General features: G+C 34.6%; 1 protein-coding gene across 2 annotated transcripts in view; it reads left to right on the forward strand.

Annotated features, from left to right (window-relative positions):
• CREB1 (cAMP responsive element binding protein 1) overlaps positions 1–11,949 on the forward strand; it is a 117,478-nt gene extending 105,529 nt beyond the window's left edge. For both annotated transcript variants that reach the window (XM_044670688.1, XM_044670689.1), the window contains one exon: positions 11,805–11,949. In XM_044670688.1, the coding sequence (XP_044526623.1) occupies positions 11,805–11,949 (145 nt within the window). The remainder of the gene's footprint in view (positions 1–11,804) is intronic.
• The last annotated feature ends 3,979 nt before the right edge of the window (positions 11,950–15,928 follow it).

Consider the following 15,928-nt stretch of genomic DNA (forward strand, 5'->3'; position numbering starts at 1 on the left):
AACTTAAATGTCTATCATGATATATTGATTTGTGGGAAGAAAAAAATCAAGCCCAAACAGATTATGACATATGGTTAATATTGTATCAATAAAAACTGAAAAGTTCTATTCCTATGCAAAATATCCCCATTAGTTTGTTCTACAAGTAGATAGATAGATAGATGGATGAATAGAGGGATAGAGGGTTATACCTTAAACTTGGGCAGAGGGTAGTCTGCCTTCTGAGATTGTCCTCAGACCAATCCTCATTCTTATCTTCTAAATCCTCAGAAATATCATATGTTAGACTTGCTGGACTAATTCAAAAGGAGCTGCCATGTTCCATTTCCTTCCTATTTGACAACCCTTTCCTTTTAGGGCCCCTTTCTTGCCCTGGGGATGTGACCTTTTCTAAAAGAAGGATCTTCCTATTAAACTTAATAGGAAGCTTAAAGGTAATTCAGTTTTTAGGGAGACCTTGCAAAAAGGGCTCTTCATTTTCCCTTTCAAATCAGGTAATAGCAACTTTCCTATATCAACTAGCAAAAGACACATACCTATTCATTTTCTCTGTGTATTGGGTATGAAAGTTTACTCTGAGTAGTCTCATTTCTGAAGTGAAAGAATAATAGTAATTGATTTCCTTTGTTTTTTAATTTTTTTAATTTCCAAAAATCTATTTTCTCTCCTTTTCACACCCCTCAACTTTGAGCAGAAAAAGAGGAGAAAAAACAAAATCCTTATAGCAAATAAGCATATTCAAGCAAAACTAATCCCACTTGGGTCTTATCAAAAAAAAATTGCTAATTCCATGCCCTGAGTTCAATACCACTCTGTCAGGGACCTTCCAAGTTATTGAGAATTCCATTAAAATGTAAGATCCTTTTGAGTAGAGATTGTTTCATTCTTTATATTTGTATCCACAGTTCCTAGCACAGTTCTTGGAATGTATTAATATATATCAATAGATTAATACTTTCCTACTACCCCATACTCATGGTACTTATGAAATAAGAGGACAGTAGACAGCATTTCTCAGAAATTTAAGATAGACCTTTCTTTCACCACAAAAATGCTAAGGAAGACACCCAGATGGAGTTAATATCCAGGACACACTCCTTGATGTTGCTTTGATTATGACTCTTTCCCTATACCTTTCAACTAACCTTATCCACATTCAGTCAGTTCTCAAGATATTCTTCTTGGTCATTTACCCCTAAAGCCTCAAAGAAAGTTACACATGTTACCTCTCCCTGCCAAAAGTTGGCATCTGGTTTTGTTTGCTTTCATTCTACATAAATATTCTCCATCTTGCTAGTACCTTACCTACCAAATTACCTTTTAAATATTTTGCATGTATTTTCTTATATATGTGTTGTTTCCTCAATAAAATTGAAGTTACTTGGGGACAAGAACTTAATTAAATCTTTTTTCCTTGTATTCTCAGCACTATTGCGTTGTATTTAATAAATTAATAAAGCAAAGTACAAGGTCTGTTACATTCATATGTCAGAATTTGCCTATCCATCCCCTAATCATTGGGCGCCTACTTTTTTTCTAGTTCTTTGCTCCCACAGAAAGTGCTGCTTTAGGATATATGGAACTTTTCCTCTATTAATGGAATCTCTTGAGTCCAAGAACATGAATATTCTGATCACTTTTTTAGCAAAGTTACAAATTGTTTTTCAGAATGTTGGAGCCCTTTCATGGCTCTTCCAATAGTCTATTGATACTTGTCCTGCCTCTCTCTCCCAACACAATCTTACTGTGTTTTGTCCTCTTTGTCATTTGGCTGGGAATAGGGTGAAATTTCAGAGTCAGATTGGTTTACATGTCTCTCATTAGGGATTTGAAGCAGTCTTTCCAAGGGTTAATCATAGTTTGCCATTCTTTTGAAAATTGCATCCTTTATTTAGCTATTTAGAATGACTTGGCTTGGTTTTTGTATATTTGTGTTAATTCCCAATACATTTTGAATTAAGCAATTAATGTCATTTATTCACACCAATCACTATGGGAAGTTCTGGGTATACAAATAGAAAAGCAAAACACTTTTAGGATTTCATATTAAGGGAATAGTAAATAGAGAAGAGTTCAGTTGCAGAGCAGTTGGTCATTACCAGTATTTCTTAAGGTGTTTCATTGTGTCAAATGAGAAAGATGAAACATTTAGTGCTGATAGTTGATGCAAAGATTTCCCCCCCTGTAATTTCCCTTTCTAATCAAAATTTTTTTATTTTGTTTTTGCAGAAGCATTGTAATTTCCTGTAACTGAAAACATCCATTTTATCTTTTGTGAAACTTTCTGTCTCTTGTTTGACTCAGAACTCTAGCCTAGCCATAGCTGTGAAAGGTATTTGATGTCCTTTTCTAATTTTTTATTTGACTTTGTTTTCAGATCATGTATCCATTTTGAGCTTATTGTACATGGGGCAAGATGATGAAAACCAATATATTTTCTAGAACCTATCCATCTGTCAAACAGTATTTCTTGAATTAAAAATAGCTTTCTTTCCCTGAAGCCTTAAAAAAAAAAACTGAGCTTAGAGACAAGGCAATTAAGAGTTACAGCTCTTAGATTGTGTAGAATCTATAGGAGTCAGCCCACCCCTTTGTGAAGGTGAAAGTCCACAGGTGTTACATATTACACATGTTTGAGGACTTTTTCAGTATATTGATCATTTGTACATGAGAATACTATGGTGATATAAGAAACAGAAAATATTAATTAAAAAAAAATTTTTTTTCTAAGGGGTAAATATCTAGTTCTCATGCCTTTCCATAGGGAGACATTACCTAAGACTACCTCTAATCTCAGATGATCCTAAAAACAGTCCTACCATTCCTATTCTTCTCTTTCTCTGCTGTACTGGCTTTTCTATATAAATCATCAAATCTTAAATCTAATGAAAACCACATCCTGATCTGTAAAAAAACTAGTTACTCATCAAGAATGTGAATTATTCCTGATGCCTTTCATTTTTCCATTTCTAGACTAGGAATTCCTAACTTGGGATTTGTGAAACTGAACTTGGTATTGTGTGTGTGTGTGTGTTTTATTATTTTGATGACTATTTCAATATAATTCATTTCCTCCTTTGCCATCTTATTCGTTTTATTTTATTCATCTAAAAAATGTTACACTAAGTCCTTAAAGGGGTTCTTGGTTTCTATAGAGTGCCACAGATTTCTATGACACTAAAAGGTAAAAAATTCCTAATTCAGACATAGACTAGTAACTCTTAGCATCTTGATTTTTTATCTGGCCCACAAATACAAAAAGCACACCTGAAGAGAAGGATCCCCTCAGGTATCCCTATCATAATCAGAGATGAAGCAGGAGTGGGAGGTTTGGTGTACAGAGGCCTACTTAGTCACACGCAGAACTAGATAGGACTAAGTTTTCCACAGTTTTTCTGATCTATAGGAGCAGATATGAAACTGATAGAGTTCATTGTACAGATGAGGAAACTGAGGCCCAAAATGTTAATGTGGCTTTCCCGTGATCACAGAGGTAACTGATATCAGGTAAAATTTAAACCAGGCACCTGTGTTATATTTAATATTTTTAGTCTTACATATGCCTCCTTCTGGCTCCACAGTCAGGAAGCTCTGAGTTTCAATACTTATTAACTGTGTGACACTTAAATCTTTCTTAGATATAGATTCCTCATCTACAGGATAAGGATAGTACTACCTCACATGGTCATCTTTAAGAACCAACTAAGGGGACCGCTGGGTAGCTCAGTGGATTGAGAGCCAAACCTAGAGACGGGAGGTCCTAGGTTCAAATCTGACCTCAGACACTTCCCAGCTGTATGACCCTGGGCAAGTCACTTGACCCCCATTGCCTACCCTTATCACTCTTCTGCCTTGGAGCCAATACACAGTATTGACTCCAAGACGGAAGGTAAGGGTTTTAAAAAAAAAAAAAAGAACCAACTAAGATTGCAATGTTAAATGACCATAGTAACCTAGTGTTTGACAAACCCAACCATGCTTTTGGAACAACTCACTATTTGACAAAAATTTCTGGGAAAACTGGAAAGTTTTTTGGCAGAAACTAGATAGAGACCAATATCTTTACACCATTTACCAAAATAAGATCAAAATGGATGCATGATGTATGTATAAAGGAAGATATTATAAACAAACAAATTAGAAAAACAGGGAACATGCTACCTATCAGATTTATAGATAAAAGAATTTATGAATGAATAAGAGATAGAAAACATTGTGAAATGTAAAATGGATAATTTCAAATACATTAAATTGAAATGCTTTTGTACAAATAAAACTGTGTAACCAAGATTAGAATAAAAGAACTTTTATCAATAGTTTCTTGGATAGAGGTTTTGTATCTAAAATATATGGATAACTTTGTCATATATACGAGAATATGAGTCATTCCCCAATTGATAAATGATCAAAAGATATGAACAGTTTTTGACTAAAGAAACCAAAGCCATATATAACTACATGAAAAAAAATGCTTTTAATCGTCATCAGAGAAATGCAGACTAGAACAGCTCTGAGATATCATCTCACTTATCAGATTGGCTAAAATGATAAAAGGGCAAAGTGACAAATGTTGAAGATGTGGAAAAATAGGGACCCTGACACATTTTTGGTGAAACTGTCAATTGACTCTGCCATTTTGAAGAGAAATCTGGAATTATACTCAAAAAACTATAAAATTTTGTATATCTCTAGACCAAATAACACCACTATTAAGTTTATTTCCTCAGGTGATCAAGGAAAAAGTTAAACTATGTTCTAAAATATTTATAGCAGCTCTTTTTGTTGTGGTACAGAACTGGAAACTGAAGGGATATCCATCAATTGGGCAGTGGCTGGAGAAGTTATGGCATATAGCTGTAATGAAATACTATTGTGCCATAAGAAATGACAAGCCAGATGATCGCAAAAATAATCCTGGAAAGACTTAGATGAAGTGACGCAAAGTGAAGTGAGAACAAGGAGAATGTTGTACACATTAACAACAATAATTTAGGATGATCAACTGTAAATGGCTTAACTGTTATCAGCAAAGAAAGGATCCAAAACAACTAACTCCAAGGGACTTATGATAAAAAAAAGGATATCTTCCACCATAGAAGGAACAGATAGAGCTTGAATGCAGATGGAAACATACTGTTCTTCACCTTAATTGCCTCCATGAATTTTTGTCTAGTGTAAGCAATATGTGTTATATGTACAACCCTTATAATATTACCCACCTTCTTGAAGAGGAGGGAAGGGTGAGAAGGAAAATATAGATTCCAAAATGTCATAAAGTGAATATTAAAAATTGTATTAACACATAAATATATAGAGTTTTGCAAACTTTAAAATACTTTATAAATGTTAACTTATTTAAAATCCTAACTAGTTAGCTTGTACCATCTTAATAGGATACATAGCACCATACATCTAGTAACAACTGTATGAATTATGACACTAATAACATGGAAAGAAATCATTAGCTTTCAAAGAGCAAAGTCTATAAAGCAATGTTAGAAAATAGTATTATTAATAAATCAGACTTTTAAACCCTTAATGTATGACTGGACCTTTGAGGAATACAAAAGAAATTGTCATCATTCCTACTTTCAGGGTAATTTGGAAAAGCAAGATATAAATATGTGAAACATTTAGAAAACCAAACATTATAAAATGGAAATTAACCACCCATCTCCTCAATGTGTATATGTGTGTTTTACATATTTTATGTGGATATGTTGTCTCCCATGATAGAATATGAGGACAGGGAAAATTTTAATGTAAAGTTGGCACATTACTTGGCACTTAGCACTAACATTTAATAAATGTTGATTGGTTGGTACAAAAACCTGCATTCTGATCCTAGCTTTTTAGCAAGAATCTCAGTTTCTTGTATAATAATGAGGAAATTGGACTATGAACTTTTATGAGCCTGACTTTCAATTGTCTCTCTGATTCAATGGAGAAAGTCATCATTTTCTCTCTAATATATCTACTTAAAACCAATGGGCAAGTATATGTGTAGGTACACATGTATGTACCTTTCTCTGAGCTATAATTATTCTTTTAGGAAAGAGAGAAGACTGAATATAGATTTTTTTGAAAAGTGGCAGAATGGGCATGAATGACACCTGACTTGTGTGGGAAGTTTTGTTGTTGTTGTTGTTGTTTTAATTTTTTGATAACATTTTTTTCATACATATTTCCAGTTTTATCCTTCCAATCACCTATGCTCCTAACCTTGGAAGACATTCTTGCCCCTTCTTTCCCCTACATCACTTGAAATGTCTTATCCATTCTGCCTTCACTGGATTTCACATTCCCTCCATTCAGAACCACTTCTCACCTAGACTCTTAGTGCCAATCAAACTGGCCATGTGCTGTTTCTCTGACCTTGGACTCTATTCCTGCCTTTTCACCAACTCTCCTCTTCCTCACTTTTGTAGCTCAGGAATCTCAGTTTGCTTCAAGGACCCACCTCAAGTGCCATCTCCTAGAGAAAGCATTTCCCCTTCCTTTTTCTGATTATTACCTGTTCTTAGTCATTTGAAGCCAGGAACTGTTTCTTATCTTGCTTTTGTGTCCTTAGTACTCTTGAAAAGCATTTAATAAATGCTAATTAAGTAACATATTGGTCTGGCAGAAAATAACATTTAATATATTTAAAATTATTTTATTAGTCCATCTATTCTGTTCTCACATACCTATTCTGTTACATGAGACTGTTGCATATACTTAATTTAAATAAAGTAATAATGTAAATAGTAGGAAAAAAAAGTAAGACTGCGAATTCTTAGTTTTTCTCTGAATTCAATAGCTTTAACTCAGTTGTCTGCATAGTAGTATATTCACAAACAAGTAATTATATCAACTTGTTAAAATTACCACTTGATTTTATTTCATTTCATTGACATTCTTAGAAAAAATATGCCTTAATTTTGTGGCTAAGATTATTTCATTTGGCGAGTAGACTGCATTGGAAGGATATGGACAATATTATCCTGTTAATTACAAAACTCGCACCGAAGAAAAAAAATAATGAATTGTATGTAAGAGGGGGAGGGGCGGGTTTGAGGGTGGACTTTGTCTTAACCTTTGAAATCTGTCCTAATAGCTGAGCATCTAATTTTGACTTATTGTGATGACAGTTATATCACTAAGAAGATAGAAAAGAAGCACTGAGGGAAGCTGCTACTTCAAAATTAATTTTGACTCTGCTAATTCAGACTAACTAGGAATAACTGGTTAGTATTATGGAAATGACTTGAAGCTGGGTACAAGTAACCATTTTGTCTTGGTGTTCATAATTAAGGAAAGGACTTCAAAATAAAAATGTACTCCAAGTTTTAGAAAATCAGGGTTTTTTAAATGCATAATAGTTGTGGTTCCATGAGTGGAGATTCTGAAAAGGGAAATGTCTTGAAAGAGTGGGAAATCTTAAAATAAAACATAATTCTGACTGTATAATTATTGATAATCCCAAGAGAAAAAACACTAAAGAAACCAGTTGAATAGTATAAGATATTCTTGAATGAGTTTAATAAACTTTAAAGGAAAACTTACAAAAGATACAAGGAAGAAATAGAAAATATGACAGTGTTGAGGAAGGGCCAGAATGAACTAAAACTGTTGTGGGGAAGGGATGTTAAACCCCTTACCTTGCATCTTAGAATCAATACTGTGTATTGGTTCCAAGGCTGAAGAGTAGTAAGGGCTAGGCAAGGGGGGTTAAATGACTTGCCCAGGGTCTCACAGCCAGAAAGTGTCTGAGGCCAGATTTGAACCCTAAGACCTCCCATGTCTAGGCCTGGCTCTCAATCAACTGAGCTACCCAGCTGCTCACTCCCTAAAGCTATTGTTAAAAGACAACAACAAAGAATGTTCTTCAGTTGTCTGAAGAACAAAAATAAACCAGGAATGGATGGGCCACTGCTAAAGCAAATGTGGTTGTCATGCTAATACTTAACCCAGAAGAGATAGAACTATTTAACTGTCACTTTTCTTCTTAAGCCAGGAAGGTTCATAAGATTTCTCTAAGAAAGACCCTTCCAACTAAAAGTGCTAAACCAAACATGTTTAAGAATTGAAACTAAAGGAGATGACAAAGAGGTAGGTAGTAAGAGAAGAGATTATGACTTAATGATCTCCTTTCTCAGGTAAATTTCAATCCTCGGTGTCCTGAAAGAAGTTATATGTGTGATCCTGAAAACACTGATGGGAAGTTCCAAGCCTAGAAGGGGATCAGATAGGATTTTCAACAGGAAGTGGTACATTCAGATTATTGTAACAATCTAATTGGTTTTTCCCCACTAATTGATAACTAAGTGTAGGTTCAACCATATGAAACGAACTCTATTGGCTTCTTGTTGCCTCTAGAATAAAATTAATTCCTCCAACTTTTAAAGCCCACACAACCTGGCCCTAACATCTTTTCAACTTTAATGGCTATTACTCCACCACTTGTCCATAATTCAGCCAAACTCCAGAGGACCCTGCATCTTCTGTCTCCTTGCTTTTGCATTAGCCAGCTCCCATTCCTGGGACACCACCTCTAACTCTCCTAGTTGGCCTGAGTCCTTATCTTCAAAATGCAACTCAGATGACCTCTTCTGAATGGATCCTTTTCTGATTACTCCAACTGCTAGTGCCCCCTCTCCTTGCATTTGCCTTGTATTTATATCTCTTTTAACTACTTTTTGTACGTTAGTAATTATTAGCCTTTAGCTGTACTTGTACCCATTATCTTCCCAATTAAGATGTAAGCTAAGTTTCTTAAGAACAGAGATTATTTTATTCTTTGTCCTTGTATTCCCTTGCACCCAGCACCTAGCACAGCTTCCATCAGTAGAAAGTAGATGCTTTAATCAATGCCTGCTATCATCAGTTGATTGATATTCTAAAAACAAAAGACTAGTAAACGATGTTGATTTTCAATGTAATTTTAGAAAATATTATAGCCTTTAAAAAAGAGTTCACTTTAAAGCAATTCTTATAAACTATTTCTTGAAAGTCTTTTTAGATTTTGGTCATGAGAATGCTTAGATGTGATATATCATGCTATCAGCAAGACATCTAACAATATTATAAAATTCACAGAGACAAGACTGAGAAATGTGATGGGCACAAATGGATACTTAGGTTGAGCCTTTAAGAAACCTCAGGGTTCCAAAAGATACAATTGGGGTGGAGTGGGGGGGTATACCTTCCAGGCATGAGGAACAGCCTATTCAAAGGCACAAGAGAATGAACTGCCTCCAGCAGCAAATAGTAGGCTGTTTCATCTAGAGCAGGGGTCGGCAACCTTTTTGGCCATTAGTGCCATAAACGCCACATTTTTTTAAATGTAATTTCGTGAGAGCCGTACAGTGCTCACAGTGTGCGCTCCTGTAACAGCGCCTGAAAAAAAAATTGACTTTATGGCTCCTGCAGAAAGAGCCATACGTTGCTGACCCCTGATCTAGAATGTAGAGTACCTAGAGAAGGATGCTAACTCATCCAGAATTGGGAGTCTGGAGCTAGGCTTCAAAAGACTTAAAAACCAAACAGGTAGAGTATGTGATTTTGTCCATCTCTATTTAACAAAAACCTATGGTCCTATAAATTTGGGGGAACTTCATTTAAGGGGGTATATATAAAATAAACCTGACCTGAATGCAGTTTTTACAGGAAGAAAAAAACTATTTTAATTGACTAAAAGTTTAATACAACCCAAAAGTTCTAAAACACAGATTTTTTAAAAAAATTAAAATTAAAAGTGTATTAATTGAAGCTCTTTATAAAACTTTAACAATAATTAACATTTTTCCAGGAATCACATTTTAAGATTCATCGATAACTAGAGATCTGCAATGTATGATATGAGAATAAATTACAGCAACTGAATATGTTTAGACTGAAAATGAAATGAAAGATGTCAGGGGCACCCAGTGCCTATATCCAAATGTTTGAAGGCCAGCCTTCTGAAAAAGAATTAATGGCTTGGGTGGTTGAATACAGCAAGAGGAATAAAGCAAAGATGAATGCTATTTTGATTTGTGCACAGGAATTTTGGTGAAGACAGAAACAGTTCAGAGAGAAAAAGACTTAAAAGAGGCTTTGGGAATTATTGTCATCCTTTAAAGTATTCAAATTAAATTTAAGTATTTACCAAGTGCTTTCTGTGTGCGAGGCATTGGGCTTTTTTTATGGTACTGTCAGGTAAGGTTTCAAAAACTTTTTCCTCACAACAACTCTGCAAGATAAGTAATACAATTTGGACACTACTTGTTAGCACAGGGGGTGGAGCACTAGGACCTAAGAGACAGGAAGACAGGCCTGAGTTCAAAGGTGGCCTCAGACACTTACCCTGGGCAAGTCACTACTTAACCTCTGTCTGCTTCAGTTTGTAAAAAGAAGTTAATAGTAGCACCCACCCGCAGGGTTGTTGTGAGGATTTTTTAAAGTGAGAGAATAAAACACTTTGCAAACTTGAATATATAAGCTATATAAATACTAGCTATTATTACCCCATTTTACAGATGAGTAAACTGAAGCAGTGAGATGATAAGCGATTTGCCCAAAGTCTCAGTTCTCAGAGCCAGCACTCAAAACAGTTCTCTTAACTCCAAGATCAATGCTTCTTCTGCTATCAAGTACCAAGATCAGGTACTTTTACACCTAAAGAATTACCCTAGTGTGCTGGAATAAATTGGAAATTTGAATACTAAGAATAATTTTCAGTTGCAAGTATTTCATGTATGTTTGTCAGGTTTTAGAGTTAGAGTAAATGCTGGTCTGTCAGAACCTTTAAGCTTCATGGGGCAATTCATAGTTTATGCCATGGGGAGAGAGGGACAGTATTGTATAGTGGATAGACATCCTACCTTAGAGTCACAAAAACTTGATTTCAAGGCCCACATCTGATGGCTGGAGAACCCTGGTCAAGTCATCTATGTTTTCAATGCTCCACGCAACTCTACAAAGACTAGAAGTTGCCAGGACCATGGAAGATATACATTGATAGAGGAAGTTTCTGCCCTAGGAGTTCCCAATACCAATGAAATCAGAATTAGATAGAAAATTGGAGAAGCGGGCAGTGTTAACACAGTGATGACTAAGGGAAAAAGCCATTTGAGACATGTTTGGTGGTTTCTAAACAAAGGGTTTTTTTTTCTGAAATCACGTTGTGGTGACCAAACTTTTCCCCTATGCTATCTATTACTTAACACTATATAATATTTTGGTTGATACATTGATATCACAAGCACTTATTCTATGTGCCAGGTAATGTGTTAAGCACTGGGGAAACAAAGACAGTAATCAAGGAGTTTGTTTTATCGTAGTTGGGGAAGACAACACATAAAGAGGAGATTGAATAAAGGAGTTGAGATATAACATCAGATTTGAATTGGTGGCCAAAAAGTAAGGGTGGTGGAGGCTTGGTTCTGGGCAGGTTTAGGGAAAAGCTCACCTGTCAGGTGGCCCAGGGTTGTGCATGCTGTCAGAATTCAAAGTTAATGGACATGATAGCCCAAGTGGAGGCAGCATGGTTTAGAGCTGGTGGTTTGAAGTAAAAGTAGTGTTACATTATTAGGCTCCTTTTATTTCATTATGTCTTTAAGAAAATCTATTTCGTGGAACTGTTTTTCAAAATATTTTCAAGGCTATTTTATTCCAAAATGAATGCCCATAAGGATACTTTGTATTAAATATTTTTGAAATAAATTTTTATTGGAATGCCTCATTTTTAATTAACCTACCTTTCCTTCTGTGTCCCTTCGTCTTCCCTCCTCCCAGAGAGCCTTCTTTGGATTTTATTTTAAAACAATCTTTCCTGTTTGTAGGGAAGCAGCACGTGAGTGTCGTAGGAAGAAAAAAGAATATGTGAAATGTCTAGAGAACAGAGTGGCTGTGCTTGAGAACCAAAACAAGACACTGATTGAAGAGCTGAAAGCACTTAAGGACCTTTACTGCCACAAATCGGATTAATTTTGGATTTTCGTTTTCACCTTTTTAAGGTGAAGAAAATGACTGGTTCATCACAGCCAGAAAGACAAAGTAAACTTTTTATTTTCTAAACAGTTCTCTTTTTTTCTATGCGCAAAACTGCCTGAAAGCAACTACAGAATTTCATTCATCTGTGCTTTGCATTAAACTGTGAATATTCAGACACCTGCCTCCACTTCTCCCCACCCCAAGAAATTGTCATCTTCCTGATCATGAAGAAGAGACTTCTGTTTTTCATCTCCTCTGTACTCTTCAAGGACTAATAATTTGTTCATTTGTTGAATTGTTTGGGGGGAAATGAGAAGAATTTTTTTTAATGATTTCAAGGGTTTGTGCTGAGCTCCTTGATTGCCTTAGCAACAGAAGTGCTCCCCTTCCTCTTGCGCACCCCTCCCCCCAGCCTCTTGAAGTAGTGTGTGGACTGAATGCAGAAAGTAAGGTGCAATGAAGAAGTTTTTGATTGCCAAATTGACCTGTATTCATTGTAAATTATTTAAATTTGTTGCTAATGATATGTCCCAAAAGGAGGGATTTATATATAGAAAAAAATTGGGAATTAATTCAGAGTTTCTTGTGTATGTTCTGTTCTCTAATTTCTGCAGTGCTAAAAACTTGTTCATACCTGTCAAACATTTGGGGGCTGGCTCTCTTTTAGGTCACTCCCTTCATGATTGCAATTCTCTATGTGTTCTGTATTTTGAATACATTGAAGGAAGTCACCAAGTGAGCAGCATAGCACAGCCTGTGGATCAAAAATGAAGTCAAGGTTAACAAATCCAGGTGTGAAGAGCTTTTTACTTAAGCATTATTAATTTTTTAGTGAAGAGAACTGTTAAAAAATAGAATAGCCCCTTTATATTAAATAGAGTTTTATGAGTATTCATGGCCATTGCTTCAGAACAGTAATCATTTATTATTTTTAAATTTTTTCAATATCTGCTCTTCCCCCTGCACTTAACATTTTATCATTACCGAAAAAGCCTTCAAGATGCTAAAGAGAGAAAATGAAATACTATATCATTAATTAAAAATAAATGTTACAAAAAAAATGAAAATAGTCATTCAAGTATAAGTTCACATCAGATGAATTTTTTCAATGAAAGATATAAGGACATTATGAAAAGCATCAGTGTTAATTTATGCATGCTTTTTTTTTTTATCACAATGTCTAAGAGTAAACTATTAGAATGTTTGGGTTTCATTCATTTAAAAATACACACAAGACATTCAAAACGACCAAAGTCCTGAATTTTTATTTTTGCCTTAAAAGAGTAATATATTTAAGGCTTTCCATATGGCATGTGATCTTTGTCATTTGATAAAGTAGCTGCATGTCTAAACTCCTAAATAAGAAATATGCAGCCATGTTCATATCACACAATAATTATGTAATACTTTTTTGAGGTATTCATTGTTAAATTATTTTTACTAATTCTACCTGAAATAAATTAATATTCACCCTCTCAAAGTATGTATATGAATTTCAAAGAAATTTTTAATATTAGCTTAAAATCACTGTCACAGTATTTGCAGTTATGATTTTGCATTTGGTTTTTTAAGAAAGTTAAAGAAATGCTAAAACATTATAGGGTTAGTGTTTTTGTCTTGGGTCATCATTTGAAATCAAATTGTGTTAGACTGTTACTATTAAATGCAAAAGTCATGTCGGCTTTTACTGGATCAATTTTGAAAAGCAATATTTTAAACTATAAATGGCTTATTGTCATAGCAGGGGCGGGTTGTTTTTTAATGTAAACAGGGGGAAACCCTCATTAAAAAATGTAGCTTTTAAAGTGATATAGCTTTTAAGTGTGGATGCATTCACCACATTCTCAAGGCTTTCAAACAGCTTAAAAGTCTAGTGTACTACCTGACTGAGCTACTTGGACAAATAATGCATTTTTTTTCAATTGGCCTTTTAATGTACCAATTTTGTGTACCAGTTCTCAGGAATGGCACCATTCCTCATTTTGGCTCTAATGAAGAAACTAGGTGACTCCGTGGGCTTGTTTTCATGATAAAATTATTTATTACTTAAGTGATGAAATACAGAACTCTACTAATTATTTACAAACTGTAAATAGCCTAATGTCTAGGAAATGGGTTCTCCCCTCTAAAGGTATATTTTACAAACATTGGTACTTTAAAATTTATTAAGAAATTAGTTGACAGTTTGCCTATTTTTTTCCTGGTAAATAATGGCAGTCATATTAATGATTATTTATTGGGTCATGGAGAATGACCAACCTCTTTTCACCTTAAGGGTAGTAACACTGAATTGAAATCAGCAACATAGTGATGAGTACAAAAGATTGTATGCTCTTGAGATGAACCTACTATAGATCCTTGAATATATTTGAGGACTTCAGTCTCCACAAAAAGAAATCAGGCTACTTTTCTCTGGGTTGTTTTCTAAAACAAAATTTAGAAAAGTTTGGTTGTTTTAAGCATATAATTAAGAATTGGGGAATCTGGATATTTTTATCCTAAAAGTAATTTTTAAAAGAAACCCACATTGAAATAATTTTAATCAAGACTACATGTGGCTATCAGTAATCAATGCTTTTACTCTTCATTTTGGCCAAAAGGGAAAGAAAGCATAGGAATCTGTACATATGTTGTAGAAAATAGCAAAATTGATGTTGCTCACTTTGCAAATTAGGGCTTGTTGGCACTTTTACCTGTAGGACAGATTAACTAAGTGTGTTGGGGGGGATTTTTTTTTTTAATATCTTACAGTTTCATGAGTTTGGGGGCTATGGTAGGGTTTAACAGAAGTGCAGGTTAGAAAGGGCTAGATCCATTATGTTCACAGTACAAAAAATCTGGTTTCAAAATTTATTTTATTTTCATTATTTTACAAATAAAAGTACTGCACTGGCAGTTGTGATACTGTCACAGGGTACTCTGTTAATTTAGATATTCTTGGAAAATACATATGTATAATATGTACATATTTATATATACACACAGTATATAATCTGAAGCTCTGAGAGCTCTTTAAGTCAGGAATGCTGAGTATTATAGTCTGTTGAGGTCAGATACAGCTCGTACATTTTTGTGTGCTGTTGCATCCCTTTTAGTAGTGTTCAGATTGTGTTATTCCAGCACTCGTGATTGCATTTTTTATGTTCTAATTACTCTTCCAACTATTTTGTTTCTTTCTTATTGTTAGTTTTCTTAGGCTGATACTTATAAATTATGTTTGTACTTGCCTGAAAACTTCCCCCTAAAGTATTCATATTTTTGTGTGTGTGCTTTGTCTCTGGCAGCTATTACAGTGGTTAAAAAAAAAAAAAATTAGAAGATTTCTTTGAAAAAGAACCACTGATTTTCTTAACCATTCTGGGGAGGGATTTTAGCAATTTCATTTAGGCAAGATGTTATCCGAAATGGTGTTTTGATGATAGTGAGCAACATTGCTATTATCTGAAAGCACAATTCCAGTCAGGCAGGCTATATCCAAGGAGAAGTCATCTGGCTGACATTTCTCTCTTCTCTTCTCAGGCCCAATCCCCACTTGGGTATACACCAGTAAAGGTGATATTTGGAATCATGCAAAGGCTTAGGAAAAAACCAACAACAGTGTTTTGGTTTAATAAGGATACTTTACTTACTTGAAGTGTTTTTAACCTAGATTTTTCTTTATGTAATTAAATCAGTTTTTATTTTAGAAGCAGTTATAGCCAGTCACCAGCACAAACTGGGCTCTAGTTATTTAGACAATTTAAAGGTTATTTCATGTTTCGATTTAAGTAAGCCTAGTATCTTAAAGTTAAAATTTTGAAGTCATTTCAGGGTTCAGGAATAGTGGAAATAATACAACTTCTTAGTAAGTTTTGGAAGGAGCTTTTCTTTCCTTTTATGTAGCCCTGAAAACTGTTAGTGGATTATATTCCATTGACCTGACACAAAAGTTGTATATTTATTTGGGTTCTTTTTACATTCTATTCTTTGTAAA

Source organism: Gracilinanus agilis, chromosome 3 (genome assembly GCF_016433145.1).
Source record: "Gracilinanus agilis isolate LMUSP501 chromosome 3, AgileGrace, whole genome shotgun sequence".
NCBI classification, from domain to species: domain Eukaryota; kingdom Metazoa; phylum Chordata; class Mammalia; order Didelphimorphia; family Didelphidae; genus Gracilinanus; species Gracilinanus agilis.